Genomic DNA, 22,527 nt, shown 5'->3' on the forward strand with positions numbered 1-22,527 from the left:
ACCACTCTACTCAGGCTGCTTCTCAGCAGACATTATGTTTGCAGCAGACAACCTGGAGGATAAAGTAGTAGTTCCCTCCAGTTCAGAGAGCAGACTTGCTGCTGCTTGCTATAAAATGGCAGGTTCCTCAAGCTCAGTGTTTTTCAGCTGCCATGCAAAGCCACTGTATGCGTAGCATCCACCTGTGCCCCAGCACACGGTCTTCGTGGGCACAGTGGCTGATGCAGACATGCTCGTGCTCATGTTGTCTACCGCTCTGTGGATCATAAAGTCTTGCACTTCTGACCCAGGAGGCTCGCGCCCTGTGCCAGCATCCACAAAACAGTAACAGTCTAACTTGCTAACTTGCAAGTAGGGTGAAAAGTTCAGACATGACACTAACGATTTCCTATCAGCCAGCACATTACCTGGCCTAAAGCAGATGTTCAGTATTTATTTGTGAAACAAATGGATGGTTGGATAGACAGAAAGTGGATGGACTTTGAGCTCTGCTTAAGGCATTGCAGGGATCAAACCCTTTCAGAAATGCCAACCATACTCTGGAATGATTCTGGAACTCTGGAGAAGACAATTGAGGAGAACTGAAGATTATCTTGACCTGAAATTTCTCATCCTTTGTGTTTCTAAGTAAAGTTTTTGGATCAGCCAGCTCCTTTTCTGCTATTAAGCTATCTAACATGGATAGTCCTGTGAAACAGTTGCATTTTATTCTGAATTACCTGAATGAGTCTGATGTCCCCAACACCTAGAGAAGCTCAGCAATGAGCCATGGGGTGGGCTGATGTGGGAAGTAGGCAGCCGGAGTGGCAGAGGCCTGGGTACTATTTTAAAAGGGAATTCTGGGTATCCCTGGGTCTCTTAGAGGGGGAGTTCAGGAGGGGGAACTGGAAAGTGAGAAAGGGAAGTTGGCACAGCAGCAATGCCAAAGTTAGCCTCAAGTTCTCCCCAAAGGCCAGGTGGCAGTAATTCAGGACATGTTGCAGAAATGATCCCTGAAGCAGCTGGGACCAGAAAACTTCAGACAACAACTGTCCCCGCTAGGAGGGCCTGTTCCCCTTTCACAAACAGCACCGCTTCTCCTAACATAAGCACTGTTCTTGCACACAGATAAAACTGTCTTTAGGATAGAGTGAAAAGAGAATAAGAATGTTAAATTTGTAACTATTAAGATGTACTTAAAGTTGAATAATGTGCAGAAAGCAAATCGCTGTTCACAGAAAGAGAGGGTGATAGAAAGGTTCTTGAAGACAGCAAGTGTGAGAAGACTTATCTAGGGTTTGATGAGATTTTCAGCAAGAGCTTTATCATCCCCACAGGGGCAAAACTGATTCTTGGGAGACAAAAAGGAACTTAGATATTCGATGGTTTGTGGCCTTCAAAGGGCTGCAATTGTACATAAACAGAAACACAGTGTATCAGTGATATTAAAATTTCAGGATGGGAGAGAGATTGGGGAAAATATCTAAAATATCTCCTTACAGGGGTGATAATGAAAAGCAATGGACTAGAGGATTCAAGTGAAAGAGTTTTGACCACCAGTGAGTCCTCCTGGGAAAGTGAATTGGAAACAAGCTAAGTGCATTTTCTCAGCAGAAGGAAGAAGATCTTACACGTCACCTAATGAATATCCACTTGGGAATCTGAAGGCAGCAGTGGGCAGCTGAGCTGTCCCCACAGCTGTTCGGCAGGCGATGAGCTTACTGGCTCCAGGAAATGTCAGTGTGCTCGGGATGCAGCTGATGGCCTCAGGCACCAGGCCAGTCCCCAGACACACCAGTAGGATGGTGGCAATAGAGGGTGGAAGCTAAGATTCCAGGAATTAGCCCACCCACTTCCTTCCTCCCTTTCTGTTCTGTTCTCATCTCCCTCCTTCCTAGTCTTCTCTCCAGCTTGCTCATTCATTTTTACTATAGGCAGGGGAATCAGGAGCAATGTTCATCAGAGAATGAAAGGAGTGCTGGACAGAGAACCACATTCTGACATCAAAGAAAGAACCTTCAATCATATGATTTTAGTGTGGAAAACCAGATGATACACTCTAACATCTATGAAATCAAATCAAAATGCAAATCGGTTTATGACTTTCCTAATCTATGTTTCTGGATATGTGTTCACTGGGACACGTGGCTCCTTAACAGGATAAGACTGAAGACAATTTCAAGTATAGACAATAGTTAGTTCCAGTCCCACAGGTATTCAGCCTTGGAAATGACTTCTGGTCTCTGGGCTTAAAAGACCGGACTTTGCTATCAGTTTGAAAATGGCAGTGTCATGGAGGGGCTCTTAATGTTAGGAAGGGTGGCCTGGCAGAGTCTCCTGTTTTATCTTGCCCTATCCCTGATGCTCATTAAGGCAGTGCTGGAGGAAAAAGGTCTCATTAGGTAATAGGAGTTGCTACTGGGGACTGTTTAAAGTGCTTTACACCTATTAATTCATTTACTCACAACCAGACAATTCTGCAAGGAGAGCACTGTTTTATAAACTCTTATGGATGGGGAGCTCAGATACAGAAAAGCTAAGTCATTCGTCCAAGGTCACACGGCTTCTGGTAGCACCAGGATTTGAACCCAGATCCTCAGTCTCCAGAGAACTTGCCACAATAGTGTTCTTTTAATGTGCCCTCAGCCGACTGTTGCACTTACTGATATCTTTGAACTCATGAATGAAGGGGCTTAAAATTGTTTTTAACACAATGTACTTTGGTTTGAGTCTTATGTAAATAGAACAATGTGCCAGTCACCAGACCCCATGCACAGTTGAATCCTTTGGCCACTTACATAATGGATTAATTACTGGACACGTGCTGCCCTCTTGTGATGAAAGTCACTCAATTGCAACCTTCTCTACTTCTCTGGAATGCACCCACTTACTTCCTTTGTTCCAGTCTCATGGTTGGGGGATGGAGGATCTGTAGCCAGTGATGAAGCTGTTGGCTCTGTAGAGCCAAGATGTCACCTGCCATTCTGCAGGGTGCTCCCGGGCTGTTGGCTCTGTAGAGTCAAGATGTCACCTGCCATTCTGCAGGGTGCTCCCGGCCTGTGACTCCAGCCATGAGACATGACCCCAGAGTCCTGCAACTTTTAGCACCTGGATATAGGAGAAAAGATCAGGCTTCCTGAAGGAACATTCCCCATCTGTGTCCTTGGGAAAAGAGCTCCATCTTGCTTAACTTGCCCTAGCAGACTGGAACCAGTGATAGTGACAGGAGGCAGCCAAATGCCTAGGCAAATGGGGCAGGTCCCAGGTGAAACTCCACCTTAAAGCCAAAAAACGGCCTGAGGGGTGAAAGACTGGATTGCTAGTCCCTGATGAAACCCACAACCCAGAGTGAGAACTTCTGTTCCTGTTTGCCCACCCTTTCCTGATTGATTCTTTTTTTTTTTTTTTTTTTTTTTTTTTTTTGAGAAGGAGTCTCACTTTGTCTCCCAGGCTGGAGTGCAGTGGCGTGATCTCAGCTCACTGCAAGCTCCGCCTCCCAGGTTCACGCCATTCTCCTGCCTCAGCCTCCCAGTAGCTGGGACTACAGGCGCCCTCCACCACACCCGGCTAATTTTTTGTATTTTTAGTAGAGATGGAGTTTCACCGTGTTAGCCAGGATGGTCTCGATCTCCTGACCTCGTGATCCACCCGCCTCAGCCTCCCAAAGTGCTGGGATTACAGGCGTGAGCCACTGCGCCCGGCCTCCTGATTGATTCTTTCTGAATAATGCCTTTTAACCAATCGAATGTTGCCTTTTCCAATATTACCTATTACCTGCCCCTTTCCCATTCTGAGTCCATAAAAGCCCCAGACTCAGTCACAGTGGGGGGCTTTCCCACCTTCAGGTAGGGGGACCACCCCTGTATCCCCTCTCCACTGAAAACTGTTTCATCACTCAAACTCCTCGCCTTGCTCACTCTCCGATTGTCAGCATATCCTCATTCTTCTTGGGAATGGGACAAGCACTCGGGAACCAGTGCACAAGCCAGACTTGTCCCAGGCAGGCCATCTCCTGCAGCAGGTAGCATGACTGAACAAGGCCCAGGTGGGGCGTCTCCAGCTAGAGGTCCCTGGCTTGCAAAGTGGCCAAGAAAAAAATCCTGTGTCACTAGGTAATAGATTTGGCAGAAAGGTGGTCAGTTGCAGAGTGAACTGAAGGTCACAAACCCTTTCAGAACAGAGGGAAAATAAAACCAGACAGAAGACCTGTGTTCTAGTTCTTGTTCTACCAGTAGTTAAAGTGACCTTGAGTGAGTATCTTTTTCTCTCTGACACTAGTTTCCTCACTGGGAGAATGAGGAGATTGAAAACTTAGATACTGCCAGGCAAAACATTCTGCATTTGCCTAGATCCCTTCCCTGAGGAGTTTTGTGTTGCTTTTATTATTTTTATACAAATCCTGATTAATAAGATACATATTCATATTATTAGTCCTCAGTTTCTTCATTCAGGAAATAATTCTACTTCACAGGGTCATTGGGAGGAAGAAGTTTTTATTTGGCCTGATGTTCATGGGTTTAGCCAGGCTGGGTTTGTTTAGGCAAAGCAAGGACACATACACATATTTATAAATGAAAAGGTTTTAAATCAAGGAAAACTGATTTTTAAGATTCTGACACTTGCCCACTAGTAAGTGGTTATCTTCAATGGTGCCACTTTAAAACAGATGTTGATGTGTTCATTTATTCTTCCCTGCAGTCAGTCATTGGCATAGCACATGTATGTGTGTGGGAAGTGCCTGAACACTGGTCTGGTGTGAGTGTGAGGGTTAGGGCAGGGAGTTTTATTCTATTCAAAGGAGACACTGCTGGCTTCACATTACATTGGTCTCTAATTTTCACTTGCTTCCAAACTTATTACACCCTTGACGTAGGTTAAAAAAATAATATTTCATAGCAAGGATCTGGGTTTTTTTTTGTTTCTGGTTTTGTTTTTATTTTGAGATAGGGTCTCTGTCACCCAGGCTCACTAACAGGCTTGACCTCCTGGGTTCAAGCGGTCCTCCCATCTCAGCCTCTGGAGTAGCTGGGACCACAGTTGTACATCACGATACCTGGCTAATTAATAGCAGGAATCTTTGCCTTGATAATCTTATTCCAAAGAAATCACTATAAAGAATGTTTTAATTCCACAGAAATATTGTCTAGAGTGACCACCACCACAGTCAGCCTGGAAACTTGAAGGTCTAACCTGAATATCTGGAATATTATTAAGCAAATTCTGAAACTGGTAGAATATATTAATAATTATAAAGACTAACAATGTGGGAAAATGACAAAAATCACTGCTAATGTACTCTGTGATTATAGCTATGTAAAAAGATGTCTCAAAGTAGGCAAAGCGTGGAAGATTACATACAAAAATTAAAATAGCTGTGTTAGTGTTGTGTTATTATAAACATTAAATTTTTCCCTTTATGACATTATTGACAAGGCCAATCCCCCCTAAAATGGAGTATTTTCCTATTTGGTGCCACCAAGCCAATACACAAAATCGAAAGCGTGCATCTAGCAGTGCAGGCTTTATTTGATGCCCATAGAATTGAGATGTGGGAACCTGGCTCACAAATCAACTTCTTAGCCCGTGAGGGATAGGGCATCCCCCTATGACAGCCAAGAAATCACAAATATAGGACATCCCTGATGTGAGCCAGGAAGTCACAGATATGGAGCATCTTTAATGAAGGGGCTGGGGAATTAAAAGCAAGGGGGAAAATATTCATGTCTTTTCTAGGAATTAGGTAGATAACTTCTTAGAACCAGAATTTTTGTCTCCCTTTTTTGTCCTTTTATGGTTTCTTCTGGCCATTGTCATGGTGATTGCCTGCTGTCTTGGCACTGGGGGGAGTGTCATTTAGCATGGAAATTAGATTATAATGAAGTTAGAGGTTCTTCAGAGGTCAAGTGAGCTGCCATCTTGGATCCCACCATTCTTAACTGCTTTGATCATGATGGGGAGCTTTTAACTGCAGACATCCTGTTTCATAACCAGAGTTAAAGTGGGGAAGAAATTTACTTAGGTCACACAGGCATTACACTGGGTAACAGCATTACTTTGACAACAAAAATAGATGCACTTTATAACAGAAAAGAGTTCAGGAAAAAATTGAGACACTTTAATATTTGTTATTGGCCTGAAAAAGCACCCGAGTAGTCATGGGAAAAATTAGAAACTTGTTTAACATCTTTGCACTTACTTTATAATATACTAAATATTTTTATTATAGGTCAGAGGGGCCTATAACCTTTTCAGTGTTTAATGTCTCTAAGAGTCTTAAGCTGGCCTTGGGTGCAGTTCATTCCATTTTAAGGTTGAGTAGGTAGTGCTGGGATGTCCCTTGGTAACAAGAGTCTTACCCTCCTCACAATGCCATTCTACTTTCCTAAAATTCTTCTTCATGGACTTGGGTTAATGGTCATGGCTTTGCCTTTCAGCTCTACAGCAAGGTTTTTTTCTTGTAAGGAAGCAATTGGTTACTGGAAACAGACCTGTGGTCCACCTGGAAGTGAATCAAAATATGGATGAGCAGAAAGCTCCTTCCCACTTGGCAAAAGCTCATGGGCCTGGCTCCATGGGGTGGTGCCAGCTCCTGCTCTGCTCTGTTGTGCAGCGAAGACACAGGTGCCCCCCGTGTTCAGTGAGTTGACACTTAAATGGCAGTATGCTCTTTGGTAATAATAATGAAAACTAACAGTTAACGCTTTTCACTGACAAAGGTAGGATATTGCAGGAAGCTTGATGTTGAATATTTTGGGGTTTTACTTTGAGAACTCCTAGTCCTGTATTTGACCTAGCTGGAAAGTTCCCTGAGCCTACGAGTGAGAAGGGGACAACTTGGGAGTCCCACGGTGAGCAGAAATGAGACCTGCTGGCTTGATAGTAACTGCCAAACGTTGAACAGGACCCTGTGCCAGGCTTTGTGCCAGCTACTTTCCATGACTCATCTAATCCTCTCAACAACCTTTTGAGTCAAGTTCTGTCAGTTTTTTCGAGGAGGAAATCAAGATTCTGGCCATCTTAGACTGCTCCAAAGCCACACAGCTGGGCACTCCAGAGAGCTAATACCACGTGGCCACACAGTGACTCCACATCGCTTTTTAAAGAAGTTCCATATCAGCATGGACCTGACATAACTGCAGGGATGAAATATGGGAGCTGAAGCTTCTTTCCCAAAATCAACCAAGATGTCCTGTAGAAAGAAAGAGTCATAGCCCTCGTTTACAGAATTTTTTTTTCAATTGTCTTTTTCTTGAGTAGGAAGAATCTCCATGTGTCTGCTCAGAAGCTCAGCTGTTTCTAATAAGAGAACCTTTCCATCGAATTAGGAGCCTGATCTCAGTTTTACAGGAGGAATAGAAAATCTACCACTTGCCGGTTGGACGCAGTTGCTAACGCCTGTAATCCCAGCACTTTGGGAGGCCGAGGCGGGTGGATCACGAGGCCAGGAGATCAAGACCATCCTGGCTAACACGGTGAAACCCCGTCTCTACTAAAAAATACAAAAATTAGCCTGGCGTGGTGGCAGGTGCCTGTAGTCCCAGCTACTCGGAGGCTGAGGCAGGAGAATGGCATGAACCCAGGAGGCAGAGCTTGCAGTGAACCAAGATCACATCACTGCACTCCAGCCTGGGTGACAGAGCAAGACTGTCTCAAAAAAAAAAAAAAAAAAAAAAAAATCTACCATTTGCCATCTGGACGATCAAAGTATTTCCAAATAGAATTTAAGTCAATACCATGCAAACTCTAATTCCCTAGAGGCAGCAGTTTTAATTTTGATAGTCTCTAGAAGCAATAACATTTAGTAGTTTCTGAGTAAATTTTAGACTCTCAAGGGTTTAGTTTTAGCAGTTTAATAAAATGTGAATTTCATCTGCTAAGAAGTGAACTTCGTGGTAAGACTTGGTGAGTCTGAGGTCTGTGGCCTTCCCCCTTTGACCTTCAGTGGGCCATACTCATTCCCTTGTTCTTTCTGGGCATATTTGCTGCCCAGATTCTGCAGTGAGAAGAGAGTTGCTGCCTTGGGGTGATTATTAGGTGAATACTCAGGTCTGGGGTTGGGAGGGACATGGTAGGAACCACCAAAATTGAGCCTTTAAGGGAACTGCCACCATGTAGTTGCTTAACTGTACAGGATTTCCCCCCGCAACAGTCCCCTTCCTAAGAGGCTGCTCTACAAAGCCAGGCTTGGACTCTAAGAACTCAGAGGTGGACTACTGGAGGCCCTGCACGCCTTCCCCTGTCACGTGCTGCCCCTGGCAGCTCAGTGCTTCTTGCCACAGGTCTACCTGGGTCCTCCACTCAGCAGTGAACAGCTGAGGAACGGCTGTAGTGGACGTCGAACCTGGCCTGCCGGCCCTACCATGGCATGGTGATGAAGGCATGAACTTTGGCTCACTTGGCCTATCCTGGCACCAGCCACCCCCTACTCACAAGTTATTTCCTCTGAGAAGCCACCTGAAGAGATTCGGAGGCCAGATGGAGAGACTTCAGAGGCTGCCGCAGCCTCTTCCTGTCTCTTGGTAAGCAGAGAGGCCTGTGAAGGATCAAACTGGTAACGCCTCTGGCCTTTGTCAGGCTCTCCTCACAGCACATTGCCCCAGAGCCCCTTCCCCCGTGCGGAGGGAGTCAGCATGGGGTTCAGGAGTCAAAGAGTGCTTACCAGGCTGAGTCCCTTCAAAAACTCCAGACTCAACCGTAAGAGTGTTTTCAGTATTTTATTAACAAATGAGCTGGCAAGAGGACAAGTGATCTAGTAATATCACCCCCACCCTCATGAGCAGCCACCACAAGCCCACCATGGTGGGAGGTGTCCAACATGCTCTGCTGGCCCAGTTCCCAGCTGATGCCCCAAGTCTTGGCGCCAGTTTAGTCGCCCTTCAACTGCTCGGGAGGCAGGATGAGACTTCCTCTCTTCACGAGGTAAGGGAGACAAAAGCAGCCATTTGGATGCCAGGGCCACAAAGGCAAGCCATGCCCTGTTTCTTTGTGGGGACAGAATCAATTCTTCCCGAGGCCAGACACTGTAGCCCACGGTACTCAGCCTTCCAGAGGAGGGTCGCCTAGCAGAGAAGCCCTGAGTGGAAGCAGCATTTTGAAGGCATCGTCATTCTTCTTAGACCAGCTAAGAGCTAAGAGGGCATTCTCTGATCTTCGCCAGCAGACAGTGAGACTCCAGGATTAAAATTAAAAGCCTGTGGTGCGTCCTTTCCTTGACACTAACTTTCCACAAAATCTTGGAGGAGTCAAATCCCACACTGCATATACCCCAGTGTCTCCAGCTGTGAAGTGGGACCAGTATCAATACATGGGAAAGTGCTGAGAAGGAAGAAAATATTTTAGGTATAATACTTATCCATCAAACACCTTTTATTCAAGAAGCTTGGCACCAACTTTCTGCCACATCCTCAACTCTTCAATGAAAACAGCAGTGACCAACTCGCTCCCGTTGGTCCCTATGGCAGGCATTGGAATGAGCTGAGGCTGGCCTCCTCTGTTCGGCTCACAGCTTTATTCCTCTAGCTTCAGATAAAAATAATTATAATAGTTAATAAAGTCTCTTCACAGTGTATTTACTGTAACTACAACAGCTCACAAGACACATTCTTTTTCTGCAGAATTGTAGCGGGTACTTAGGGAGTTTGCCAACCAGACCTTCTGCACAGGAAGCTGGCTTGCATCATGGAGGCAGTGGACTCCTGATGGTCCCACCTCCGCAGTCCCCTTTAAGACACTGACACAAAAGACTGCCCAGAGTGGCATTCGCTGCTGAGGTTCTGGGGCAAAAACCCCCATGCACAGGAAAGCATCCTCTCAGAAACAGATAATCCGCTTCTCGTCTTCATAGACTTTGGCCTCCTCTGGTTTTATCAGGTTCCCATTTAGGCTGTTGAAAAGGAGGAAGACAAAAGTACACAGATAAAATGTTAAGGACTCTGGCACACTCCTTCCCAAGGTGTGTTCATAGCACACACTCGTGCATCACACAACCCTGAAATTAAGGAACATACCCTTTTCAGATAGTTCCTTCATATTAGCATGGATCCTCTCCAGCTGCCATCGCTTTGTTCACTGAGTCTCACTAAGGTCACCTGTAGCCTCCATAAGCCTGAAGTTAATGACATTTTCCAGGTCTTGGCTTTCTTGGCCCTCACAGGATTTTGGCTGTCCTAACCTCTCCTCTCCCTCCTTCTTAAAGCACTCCCTCCCCTTGGCTTGGTTATATGCCCTGATTTTTCTCCCGCATCCGAGCACTCTACTTCCGTTTCCTTTCCTATATTCTCCTCCATGTGACCTCGACATCTGAGATTTCCTCCAGGCTTGGGGCTAAGCCCTTTTCCCCAGCTGATCTCATCAATGCCACAGCCTTGTTCATCTGTCAGTGGAGGCAGTTACCTGCTTGGCATCCTCACTTGGACCTCTCCCCCGCACCTCAAAGTAGCCACACGTCCTAGGGTCGCCTGGCTTAGTGAATGGACCACTCTCACAGGTTACGTGCAGGTTGTTAACCTGGGGGTCAACCTGGACACCTTCCTTCTCATCCCCATGTTCCTTGTATCACAAAGTTCTGTCCTAATTCCTAAGCATCTAGAATGCCTCCCTGGAACCTCTCTCTATCTTCAGCCGACCGTCTTGGTCTGAGCACCCATCATCTCTTCCCTGGATCAGTACAATGTTCTACTGACAGGTCATTTCCACGTACTCTGGCCTTTTCCAGTCCAGTTTCCTAGAAGAGCCAAGAATTGGTCTTTTCGCAATGCAGATCTGATCACGTTCCTCTCCTGCTTCAAACTATTCACCGACTTTCCATCACTTTTAGGATAAAGACCAAAACGCGCATCATGACCCACAGATCTTTTATGGTCCAGTCCCTGTCGCCTATCTCCTCAGCCTCCTGTAGTCTCCTCTTCCACACTGTCTGAACCCCAGGGCACAGCAGCTTCTGGCAGTTCTTCATACTCCCTCTTGCCCCAGACCCTTTGCACATGCTGTTCCCTACTCACCTCAGCTGTCTAGCTCCTATTCATCCTTCATGGCTTAGAGTAAGTGCTGCTTCCTCAGAGAGGCCTTCCCTGCAACCTCATCTAAATCAGGTTCCCTCTTGGCCTTCCCCTTTGTGACAGTACCCATCACAGTTGTAATTTAATAATTACGCAAATGATTTTCTTTTTCTTTAATGTGCATCTCGCTTTCTAGACAGCGAACCCATGAAGCCATGTTGTTCACCACCGGATTTTTGGTGCTAGCACAGTCCCTGATGCTCAAGCATTTCGTTAGTCAAGGAATAAATGAAGACACGGTGCTAGTCCCTAGGACTGGAGCAACGACCTTGACTCAGGCCCCACCCTCCCAGAGCCACAGTCTGGAGGTAGCCTCACAGAAAGCTGTTATACTGGAGTGGGATACATTTCTATAATTTATAGTGTTCATTCTATACCTCTAATTTCTGTTCTTAAAGGCAGAACTCACCAAGGGACTTCAGACTTCCAAGTTATTTTCAGAAAGGAATGAGGTAGAAATAAGTGTCAGTACAGATAACAAGTCCAAGGAGAAGACTCACTCTGTAAGTGCTGGCTCCAAGCAGAGCTGCTCCCTGACCCTGGCTCCCCGGCCAGCTCGACCACAGCCCTGTGGCCTGGTGTGGCAGTCCCTGGCAGGGCCAACAAAGCCACGGCCTTCTCAGAGCCCAGTTCCATGAAGTCACACACACAGGAGCATGCTCTGGAGGCTCCCAGAACAAGCCAGGGACCTAAGTGAAGACACTCCCAAGACCAGCATCCAGGCCGCCTGTCCTGCCCTCTCTGAATTGATGGCCAGTTCCCCTCTCCACCCTGACACAAGTGTAGGCCTTGAAGCTGAAGGCTCCCGGCCCTACTCAAATGGTTCCTTGTGTAGGAATGGTGGCCCTCAAGAGGGACACAATGCAGATTTTGAAACTTGACAGAATTTAAAGCAACTGTAGGTCTTTACTACCCGCCTGACCAGCTGCAGAGAAAAGTGGAAGCCGACTGCTCTGCAAACTGTTCTGTAGTCCGGCAGTCTCCTTCCTCTCCCGCTCTGCCTGCTGTCCTCAAAACATAAGACGCAGCAGAAATGGAGTGCCCTGAGGGCAAAGCTCCATGCAAACAGTTCCAGCGCCCTCAGGTGCTTCCCAGGCTGCCGGGCAGGCTGGGCCTCGCAGGCACACAGGCCGCGGTGTCTGGTTGGATCTGGGCTCTGTTCTCTATGATGGTGTTTTTCTTTTTTTCTTTCTTGTTTTTTGAGACAAAAAGCACCCAGGCTGGACTGCAGTGGCATGATCCTGGCTCACTGCAGCCTTGACCTCCCAAGCATCCATCCTCCCACACCAGCTTCCTCAGTAGCTGGGACTACAGGCGCATAGCACCGTGTCGGGCTAATTTTTGTAGTGACAGGGTTTTGCATGTTGCCCAGGCTGGTCTCAAACTCCTGTGCTCAAGAGATCTGCCCATTTTGGCCGCTCAAAGCGCTGGTATCACAGGCATGAGCCACCACGCCTAGCCAACAGTGTTTTTCAAAAAAAAAAAAAAACAAAGAAAAAAACCTTTTGTCTACAACCCCAAATAAGAATTACATTTTACATTGTGAACCAACGCTTATGCAAACACACACCCACTCACATGCAAGCATGAACTAAGATGAATGAAATATTTCCGCACCATGCACATTGCATCCTAATATTCTGTTCTGTTCTGCTTTCTTTTTAAATATTGTTGGTTGCAACTCACCAAACTGATCTGATTTTATGACAAGTTCCAAACAAGTTCTAAAGCAAAGTTTAAAAAACATTGTATGAGGAGCCTATGTTGGCCAAGGAGCCGTTTTTTGTTTTTTGTTTTTAATTGGCTATGAAATTCTCCCCAGTCATGAAAGGAGGACATAGTTAATGAGGAATGGGCACCTGAGCTGAGGGTTTGGGTCCATGGTGGGACTGCCCCTTGGAGCTTAGAGAAGCCACAGTGGGCTCAGGAGCTCCTGTGTTCTTACCAGAAACTGGCTCTGCCTTCTGCCAGTCTCCACATGGGTTGAAGCTTCACATTGGGAAGGGCTGTCTCAGGCTCTGAGGTTCAAAACAAGTTTCCAGAGCATTTACGAGTCTGGGTTGAAGTATCCTGGGCCCTCCATGCTCAGGTTGGGTCAGCCAGCACTTTGGTCACATTAATTGCTGCATCTCCGGCCCCTAACATAGTGCCTGGCATGAAGCAGGTGCACAAGCATGGAGACCGTTGTTTCTATTGGACACCATGCATGCGCTACAGGATTGACTTGGTTTGGCTGTGTCTCCAACCAAATCTCACCTTGAATTATAATAATCCCCACGTGTCAAGGACAGGCCAGGTGGAGATAATTGAATCATGGGGGCAGTTTCCCACATACTGTTCTCATGGTAGTGAATAAGTTTCATGAGATCTGATGGTTTTATAAAGTAGAGTTCCCCTGCACAAGCTCTCTTGCCCACTGCCATGTAAGATGTGACTTTGCTCTTCATTCGCTTTTTGCCATGGGATGGTAAGGCCTCTCCAGCTATGTAGAACTGTGAGTCAATTAATCCTCTCACTTTTATAAATGACCCAGTCTCGGGTATGTCTTTATTAGCAGCATGAGAACAGACTAATACAAGGCCCCTCTCCCAGCATCCACCCAGTCCCACCTCACCCAGGCAATTAAGTTGCTAAGGGAGCTGCTGAGTGGGAAGTGTCTGTGCCTTATGGGAGGCAAGAAAGAAGTGGCATGGCACTCAATGTCACAGTAAAGCAAACTTTTTTTCTTCTTTTCGTATAAGGAAGTTCTCAAAGCAGAAAAAAGAAGTAGATAAAGAGCATAAGTCGGTTCAAGTCAGCCTGGAAATGTCTCACGGAGCCCAGAAAAGGGGAAGAACGAGCTCCAAACTCCTGGCCAACACATCCATCTCTCAATCACTGAGTCCCAGGGGGATTTACTTCCACTAGGAAATCATTTCATTGGCCACTTCCCCCCTCCCACCCAATGAAGGTAGATGGGGGCAGGGGCCCAGGGCAGGAGAGCACAGACTATGGAATCAGGCATTCTGGGCTGAATTCTACCTCTTGTGGTGACCTTGGGCAACTTTATTTCACTGGTCTGGGCCTCTGTCTACATCTGTAAAACAGAGGTAATACCACTACTGCGCAGGGTTGCTGGAGGAATAAACAGAAACCACCCTGCATCGTGCCTTGCACATAGTCAGTGGTGGTGAGTAAACAGTCACTGGTGTTATTACGGTGACAAACGCTGGGATCTTACCAAATCTCTGTTATGCCAGTGTTGTTCTGTAACGCATCTGCTAGCTGGGCAGTCCCCTTAGCTGTGATCTGATTCTGGATAAGCCTGAAAGAAGAACATACCTTGTATAAAATCCATAATACTGGATCAAATTTGACCCCTTCGTGAGGGAGTTGTAAGGGTGTGTTGGGATAAGAGACAAGTTGGTCAGGGGAAGAACCGAGTCTATGTGACTTTGTACTGGCTAAAAGTGTCTAGATCAGATCCACTAGCGTAAAGGACAGCTTGACATTTTTTAAATTTTCTCTTTGTTTTTATAGTGAACACAATGTAATACATGAACAGATGTGTGTGTTTGCATTTTTCATTGCAGAGGTGCATAATCAAAATATATGGCGCCGGGTGTGGTGGCTCACACCTGTAATCCCAGCACTTTGGGTGGCCAACGTGGGTGGATGATGAGTTCAGGAGATTGATACCATCCTGGCCAACCTGTCTCTATTAAAAATCCAAAAAAATTAGCTGGGCATGGTGGCACGTGCCTGTAGTCCCAGCTACTCGGGAGGCTGAGGCAGGAGAATTGCTTGAACCGGGAGGTGGAGGTTGCAGTGAGCCAAGATTGCGCCAATGCACTCCAGGTGACAGAGTGAGACTCCGTTTCAATATGTATATATATTTTGGAGACCACCAATCTGAACAACAAATTCTAAGAAACACATCGTGGGAACAGGAAGTCTGACGTCTCCTTCCAGGTAGCAAAGGAAAGGCAAGGCAGGTTTTAAAGTTAACAGGCTACCAACATGCAAGAGGGAGCGGGGAGAAACAGTTATGCTGCCATGAAATAGTTCTCATGAACAGTTCTCATGGGGCTCAATGGAAAAGCTTTAATAATGGGGCCTCTGAGAATGCACCCCATTGTTCTGGGTAGCAGTGATTCAAATGAAACAAAGGTTTCAGCAATCGCTAGGAAGCCGGGCCTCTCCTGAAATGCTCCCCTGGGCAGCTATGCTTCCAACTCAACCAGGAAATAAATGCATCAAGAGGCTATGGTATCTCCACTTCATCACAGAGTCATTCCCCGCTCCTGGCTGTTTGTAGAATAGGCTCCTGCTAAACCTGACCCCTAGAAATCCTGGCACTAACCCAAGAAGGAAGCCCTTACCAGGAAGACGAGGGCCCTATGCTGTCGTGAGTGAAGAGGACTCCCTCGAGAGAGGCAGTATCACAGAGCAGTTGCAGCTACTCTTAAACCCTCCCTCCTCACTTTTCAGCTACAGAATCTTGAAGAAATAAACGTATCTGTCTGTGCCTCAGTTGTGTCATCTGTAAAATGAGAATAACTGTAAGAGTGCCCCCCATCTACTGGGTGTGTGAGATTTCAAGAGGAGGGTGTGTATTAGGCACAGTGTCCAGGGGAAGGGAGCTGTTGTCACTCTTACTGCCCAAGCATACGGGACCACTGGTGGCTGGGCTGCAGCCAGGACCTGGTGCTCCCAGCCACACCCCACAAGGGCTAGGGCCCCTGGGTTCAGTGTCAGAGGTGATGACCTTCCCTTTCAAAAGGGACAAAAATAGAACCAGGAAGTGGGCACCGAGTTCTGTATTCAGTAACACTCTGCTGTTTTCCAGTCACCACTTAGGCTTTGTGGAAGGCAGGAAAAGCAGCCTCCAACCAAGACTTGGCAGGAGGCCAGGAAGGAGAGCACCTAATGCCCCTAAAAAGCCTGCAGTGTCCAGGCATATCCACCCACTCGGGCTGCCTTCACTAGGGCCAGTGCAGGTTGGGAATGCACAAAGCAGCCAAGACCGTCTTTCTGGCCCTGTCCTAGCTCTGCTCTCCCTAGAGAGGCTGGCCTGCACTTAGGGAATGGGATCAAATAATTTTGCAAGCTAAAAAGCAAAGAAAAACCAATATGTAGCAGAGTCTAGTCTTTTTGCAGAAATTGACAAGGTGAGTCTGAATTCCTAAGAAATGCAAAGAACCTGGAATGGTCTAAACAATCTTGAGAAAGAACAAAGTAGAACTCACATCTCCTGATTTCAAAATGTACTACAAAGCTACAGCAATGGTCCTGGCATAGGAGAGACATATAAATCAATGGACCAGAACAGAGAATTCAGAAATAAACCCATACATCTATGGTCAATTGATTTTTGACAAGGGTGTCAGGGCCATTCAATAGGAAAAGATAATCTGTTCAACACGTGGTGCTGCCGGGACAGCTGGATATCCACGTGCAAGAGAATGAGGCTAACCCTCACTTTACACTATACACAAAAATCAACTCAAAATGGATTGCAGACCTGTATGTGAGGGGAAACACTTATAACACTGAACAGAAAACTTGTGTGGAGAGCTTTGCGATCTTGGATTAGGCGATCATTTCTTAGATAAGACACTGAAAGCACAAGCAACCAAAGAAAAAAAAATAGATAAATTGGATTTCATCACAATTAAAAACTATTGGCAGGGTGCAGTGGCTTCTCGCCTATAATCCCAGCACTTTGGGAGGCTGAGGCAGGCGGATCACCTGAGGTCAGGAGTTCGAGACCAGCCTGGGCTTAAATGGTGAAACCCCATCTCTACTAAAAATACAAAACGAGACAGGCGTGGTGGCTCATGCCTCTAATCCCAACTACTCAGGAGGCTGAGGCAGAAGAATCGCTTGAACCCAGGAGGTGGAGGTTGCAGAGAGCTGAGATTGTGCCACTACATTCCAGCTTGGGTGACAAGAGCAAGACTCCATCTCAAAAAAAAAAAAAAAAAAGTGAAAAACTTTTGTCCTTCAAAGGTCACTATCAAGAAAGAGGAAAAACTCCACAGAAAGAAAGAAAATACTTGCAAAACCTGTATCTAGTAAAGGTCTAGCACCCAGAATATATAGAGAAACCCTATAACTCAGCAATAAAAAGACAAACCCAATTTTAAAATAGGCAAAGGATATGCAGACATTTCTCCAAAGAAGCAATACAGATGCCCAGTAGGCACATAAAAAGACATTCAACATTGTTGTCATCAGGGAAATGCAAATCAAAACCACAATATTACTTCACACCCACTAGTATAACTAGATTTTAAAAGATGGACAATAACAAGTGTTGGTGAGGATGTGGAGAAATTGCAACCCACATACATTGCTGGTGAGAAGAAAGTAAAATAGTATATCCACTTTAGAAAACAGTTTGGTGGTTCCTCAAAAAGTTACAGAATTGCCATGTGACCCAGAAATTCTGTTCCCAGGTATATTCCCAAAAGAGATGAAAACATATGTTCACCCAAAAGCGTGAACAGGAGTGTTCACAGTAGCATTATGCATCATGGTCAAAAAGTAGAAACAACCCAAATGTCCCATCAACTGATTAATAAACTGCAAAATTTCCTTAGAGTGAATTATCATTTAGCCATAAAAAGGAATGAAACATGCTAGAACACAGAGACAAAAGGTCACATATTGCTTGATTCCATTTATATGAAATGCCCAGAGTAGGCAAATCCATAGAGACAGAAAGCAGATTAGTGGTTGCCAGGGTCTGGGAAGGAGAATGATAGGGAGTGACTGCTTAATGGATACAGGCGCTTTTTGGAGTGGGGAGGGGAAGTAAAAATGTTCTAGAATTAGGTGGTGATGGTTGCACTAAAAACCTCTGAATTGTATACTTTAAGAGAGTGAATTTTACAGTATGTAAATTTTATCTCAAAAAATACTTTTGAAAAGCAACACAGTCTGAAATTCTAAGGCTCTCTGAGTTACCATAAATGCTTTAACGTCTGATTGACTTTCAACATTTCTGCCAAACTCTCTGCCACTTCATCGTCGAGTTCATTTTGGGTCAGCCTAGAGAAAAAAAAAAGGAAGTATTTACTCAAGAGAGCCTACTTGGCAGACATTGTTCTAGAGTTCACAGGAGCAGGAACCCAGCCCAAGGCTCTCCAGCTACGCAGATGATCACTCTGAGAACCCAGAAAACAGCCAGGCTCCAAGCCCAGCCTGTCAGCCACACGGAAGGTCAATGGGACTCATTTCTAATGCAAATCCTGTACCCAGGCTCCTGTTTCTTAGCCCGGCTACCTGTAGAGGAGCCCACCCTCCCTCCCCACTTTTGCTGAGCCCTCAGATTTCATGGAAGATGGGGGCCCACAGAAAACAAAGATGGGGGCCCACTGCCTGCTTCTCAGGTCTCCTCTAGTCCCAAGGTCCCTTGAACACCACTGACAGTGTGTTATTCCAAGTCAGTTTGAAGACCTGAAACAGCCTGCACATTAAAATGTGTTCAGTGCTTTGCTCTTAGTTAACTTGTGAGCGACCCAAGTTAAGTGACTAACAGTTCACGAAGCCTCTCAATGGCCCTTAGAACCAGAAGTGGTCTGGATAAAGCACCAAAGCTCCTCAGTGTAAATAGGTAGGACCCACTTGTGCCAGTGGACGAAAGAATCATTAGGAAGAAGAATAGAACAGAAAGAATATTTTTAAAAAATCATTCCTTGAAGGGCAGTTTGGATGTGCCTGTCCAAATTTTAAATGGGTTTCATTTTAAGACAATTAGACTTCCAGAAATTTACCCTACAGTGTGCAAGGATATACACACAAAGCTTTACACATTGCAGCATGCATTGTACTATTATCCTAATGTAAAATCTGAACAAATTTAAATCAGAAACAACTGATGAAATACATTGCGACATCTATTCAATGGATGATGTGCAGCTAGTAGGGTGAATGAGGTAGAATGAGGAGGGAGAAGAACACAGCATTGACACCTGCTCCGGACTCAGCCTGGCAGGTTTGTATCACCCACGAGCAGGGTGACCTTGGGCAAGGGGCTTAAGTTCTTTGGGTCTGAGTTTTCTCCCTGGTGAATGTTAATAGTATAGATCGTATAGAGTGATTGTGAGGCTGAGTGAGTTAACACAGGAAAAAACTGTAGAATAACACATGGCATGCAGTCAGCACTTGAGGGCTTCTAGGTGTTGACATTACTGCTATCCATGTGATTTTGCTCTCTATGGGGCACCTGGCCATGTCTGGAGGCATTTTTGATCCTCACCACTGGGAGGTATAGGGCAGAGACGCTGCTAAACCTCCTACACAGGACAGCCCTACTGTAACAAAGAATCACTTGGACCAAAATGTCAACAGCATCAAGATTGAGAAACCCTAAAGGAAACATGTAAAATATGTGTAATCCATGATTATGATATTTTTAGAGCCACTGGTTGAATGCTATTCTATTTTGCACATCTTTGAACATACATAGAACAAAAGTCTAGAAAGGAAAGGTTATTTTGGAAAACACGAAGGGAGGTACTTTCACTTCCTCCTTTTAGGAGGAACTTTAGGTGGTACTTTCACGTCCTCCTTTAGTGTCTTACATTTTTTCCAAAAACCATATATTACTTTTCAAAACGTTAAATGATTTTTTGAGGGGAAAGAATTTAAAATGTACTTACTGACCAGCAGGCCTAGTGTCAAAACTCTCTCCTAAAGATGACATTGTCATTATTCTCAGTAATTTAGCAAGATCAGATGAGCACTGGGCTCTGAGTAGATGATAGGGAGGGGTGTAATACAGCTAATACCTCACCTAACCTGTAAGGAATTTTTTATTTCCTTTTTTTTTTTTTGGTAGATAGAGGGTCTTGCTATATTGTTCAGGCTGGTCTCGAACTCTTGGCCTCAAGCAATCCTCCCACCTCAGCCTCCCAAAGTGCTGGGATTACAGGCGTGAGTCACTGCACCCAGCCACCTGCATGGAATTTATGATACAGGGATGTAAATAAAATTCAAATAAAGCAAAATAAAACATTAAGTGACCATAAAAAAGGGAACACCAACAAAAAACACCCTCAGGAGGCCACATCCACTTAGTAAGTGCCCTGGAGTGCAGAGAGGGTGCGAGGACTGTGGGCTTCAGGTGACAGGTGAAAGCCTTCAGAGGACTGTGGGCTTCAGGTGTGCTGGATGGAGCACAAAGGCCAAACCCTGATGTGAAGACCTGGGGAAGGAGGAGGCTGCCTGGGGGGAGGCAGGTGAAGAGGAAGAAGGGAGAAAATTTTGAGCCAAGTGCATGGAAGTTGGCCTCTGCCAAGCACATGTGAAGGTATCTGAGGATACCTGGATAGCTTGCGTGGCCAGCCTTCTGGTTCTCCTGGGGCCTAGAAGGCCAAGGCCTCAGACCCAGGCTCCTGGAGCCCACTTCCCCCTCCTGTACCTGTTCATGCTTGGGGAAGTGGCTATTTTCTTCTCTAGGAGGAAATTAAGTTATCAACTTAACTGAAAGGCCTAGAGCCTTTCCAATGGGAAGATACCTTTTCTGTTAAGATTCCAGGCCATCTGCAGCCCCTGGGATAATTCCTGAGACCCAAACCCTCCAAAATGACTCTGTGCCAGGTGCAGTGGCTCACACCTGCAATTCCAGGGCTTTGAGAGGCCAGGGCAGGAGAACTGCTTGAGCCCAGGAGTTCAAGACCAGTCTGGATTACAGGAAAATCCCATCTCTACAAAAAATTTTAAAATTAACGGGCCGTGGTGGTGCGTGCCTATAGTCTCAGCTACTCGGGAGGCCAAGGCGGGAGGTTTGAATGAGCCTGGGAGGTCGAGGCTGCAGTGAGCCGAGATTGCGCCACGGCACTCAAGCCTGGACAGCAAAGCGAGACCCTATCTCAGAAAAACAAACAAACAAATGAAATGACTCGAGCTGTTACCACAGTATTTCTAGAGACGTGTTCTGCTGCAGGGCCCTCGCGAGGCTCTTTCCTCCTTCTGTGGAGACGCCGTTGGACGCAAGACTAGGAAGGAACATGCTTGGGGTGAATTATTAGAGACACATCTACATTCAATCTTAGCTTCAACATCAGAACAGCTGGGAAGCCTCTGCCTGGTCGTGGCCCCAGCCCAGACTCACTCGGGGCAGGACGCAGAAGTGCTCAGCTGCAGCAGCAGTGCCCAGGCGTTGCTGCCCCAGAGCCCACATAGAGAGCACAAGGGGAGGCCGGATGAAAAACGGGCCATCAGCACAGCCTGCTCACACAACGGTGGGCTGGGGTCGGTGCCTCAGGTTTCCGCACATGGGCAGGAGGCTGGAGAGGCCTGGCAAGCTGTGCTTCTAAAGGCTGGCCCCATCAGGGGACCCCATCTGCGAGACCTGGTGAAGTCTCTTCTGCTACTGCCCCCACCTTCTTGGACTCTTTTTCAGTGGTAGGAAGGACAGCAGCAGAGCCTTGGACATACCAAGGCCTCAAGATTTGGCCAGCAGCCTAAGCGGGGGCTGGGTAGAAGCATCCCTGTTTATAGAGAGGAAGAGTCCCTCTTTTCTAGCATCATCCTGAGGACAAGGAAGGGGCAGAAACCTGCTGGCCAGCATCTTATTAAGTTTTATCTGCACTTAGGAAACCCTCCTTCTACCAGCAAGGGGCATGCAGGGATGGCTGAGGGGCTGGAAATGTCCTCTGTCTTGATGGGGGTGGTGGTTGGCTGGTGTGGGACACATGCAGAATTCACTGAGATGAATAAATACTTAAGGTGATTCCTCAAGGATCTAGAACCAGAAATACCATTTGACCCAGCAATCCCATTACTGGGTATATACCCAAAGGATTATACATCATTCTTCTCTAAAGACACATGCACACGTATGTTTATTGCAGCACTATTTACATAGGAAAGACTTGGAACCAACCCAAATGCCCTTCAATCACAGACTGGATAAAGAAAATGTGGCACATATACATCATGGAAGTATTCCATTGCAGTCATAAAAAAAAAAAAAAAGAATGAGATCATGTCCCTTGCTGGGGCATGGATGAAGCTGGAAGCCATCATCCTCAGCAAACTAACACAGGAACAGAAAACCAAACACTACATGCTCTCACTCATAAGTGGGAGTTGAACAATGAGAACACATGGACACAGGGAGGGGAAAAACACACACCCGGGCCTGTCAGGGGGCGGGGGGCAAGGGGAGGGGGAGCATTAGGACAAATACCTAATGCATGCAGAGCTTAAAACCTAGATGACAGGTTGACAGGTGCAGCAAACCACCATGGCACACGTTTGCCTATGTAACAAACCTGCACATCCTCTGCATGTATCCCGGAACTTAAAGTTAAAAAAAAAGAAGAGGCCGGGCGCGGTGGCTCAAGCCTGTAATCCCAGCACCTTGGGAGGCCGAGACAGGCGGATCACAAGGTCACGAGATCGAGACCATCCTGGCTAACACAGTGAAACCCCGTCTCTACTAAAAAATGCAAAAAAAAACTAGCCGGGCGGGTTGGCGGGCGCCTGTAGTCCTAGC

The 22,527-nt window shown here is 46.2% G+C and overlaps 1 protein-coding gene across 3 annotated transcripts in view; it reads right to left on the reverse strand.

Annotated features, from left to right (window-relative positions):
* Nucleotides 1-8,679: 8,679 nt before the first annotated feature.
* The window catches only part of LOC105475807 (nucleotide binding oligomerization domain containing 1), a 49,495-nt gene continuing 35,647 nt past the window's right edge, over nt 8,680-22,527 (reverse strand). For all 3 annotated transcript variants that reach the window (XM_011731323.3, XM_011731325.3, XM_071094993.1), the window contains 4 exons: nt 20,939-21,022; nt 17,988-18,071; nt 14,257-14,340; nt 8,680-9,862 (listed from right to left, as the gene is read on the reverse strand). In XM_011731323.3, the coding sequence (XP_011729625.2) occupies nt 9,790-9,862; nt 14,257-14,340; nt 17,988-18,071; nt 20,939-21,022 (325 nt within the window). In that variant the 3' untranslated portion in view covers nt 8,680-9,789. The remainder of the gene's footprint in view (nt 9,863-14,256; nt 14,341-17,987; nt 18,072-20,938; nt 21,023-22,527) is intronic.

The sequence above is a fragment of the Macaca nemestrina genome, chromosome 4 (genome assembly GCF_043159975.1).
Source record: "Macaca nemestrina isolate mMacNem1 chromosome 4, mMacNem.hap1, whole genome shotgun sequence".
NCBI lineage: Eukaryota > Metazoa > Chordata > Mammalia > Primates > Cercopithecidae > Macaca > Macaca nemestrina.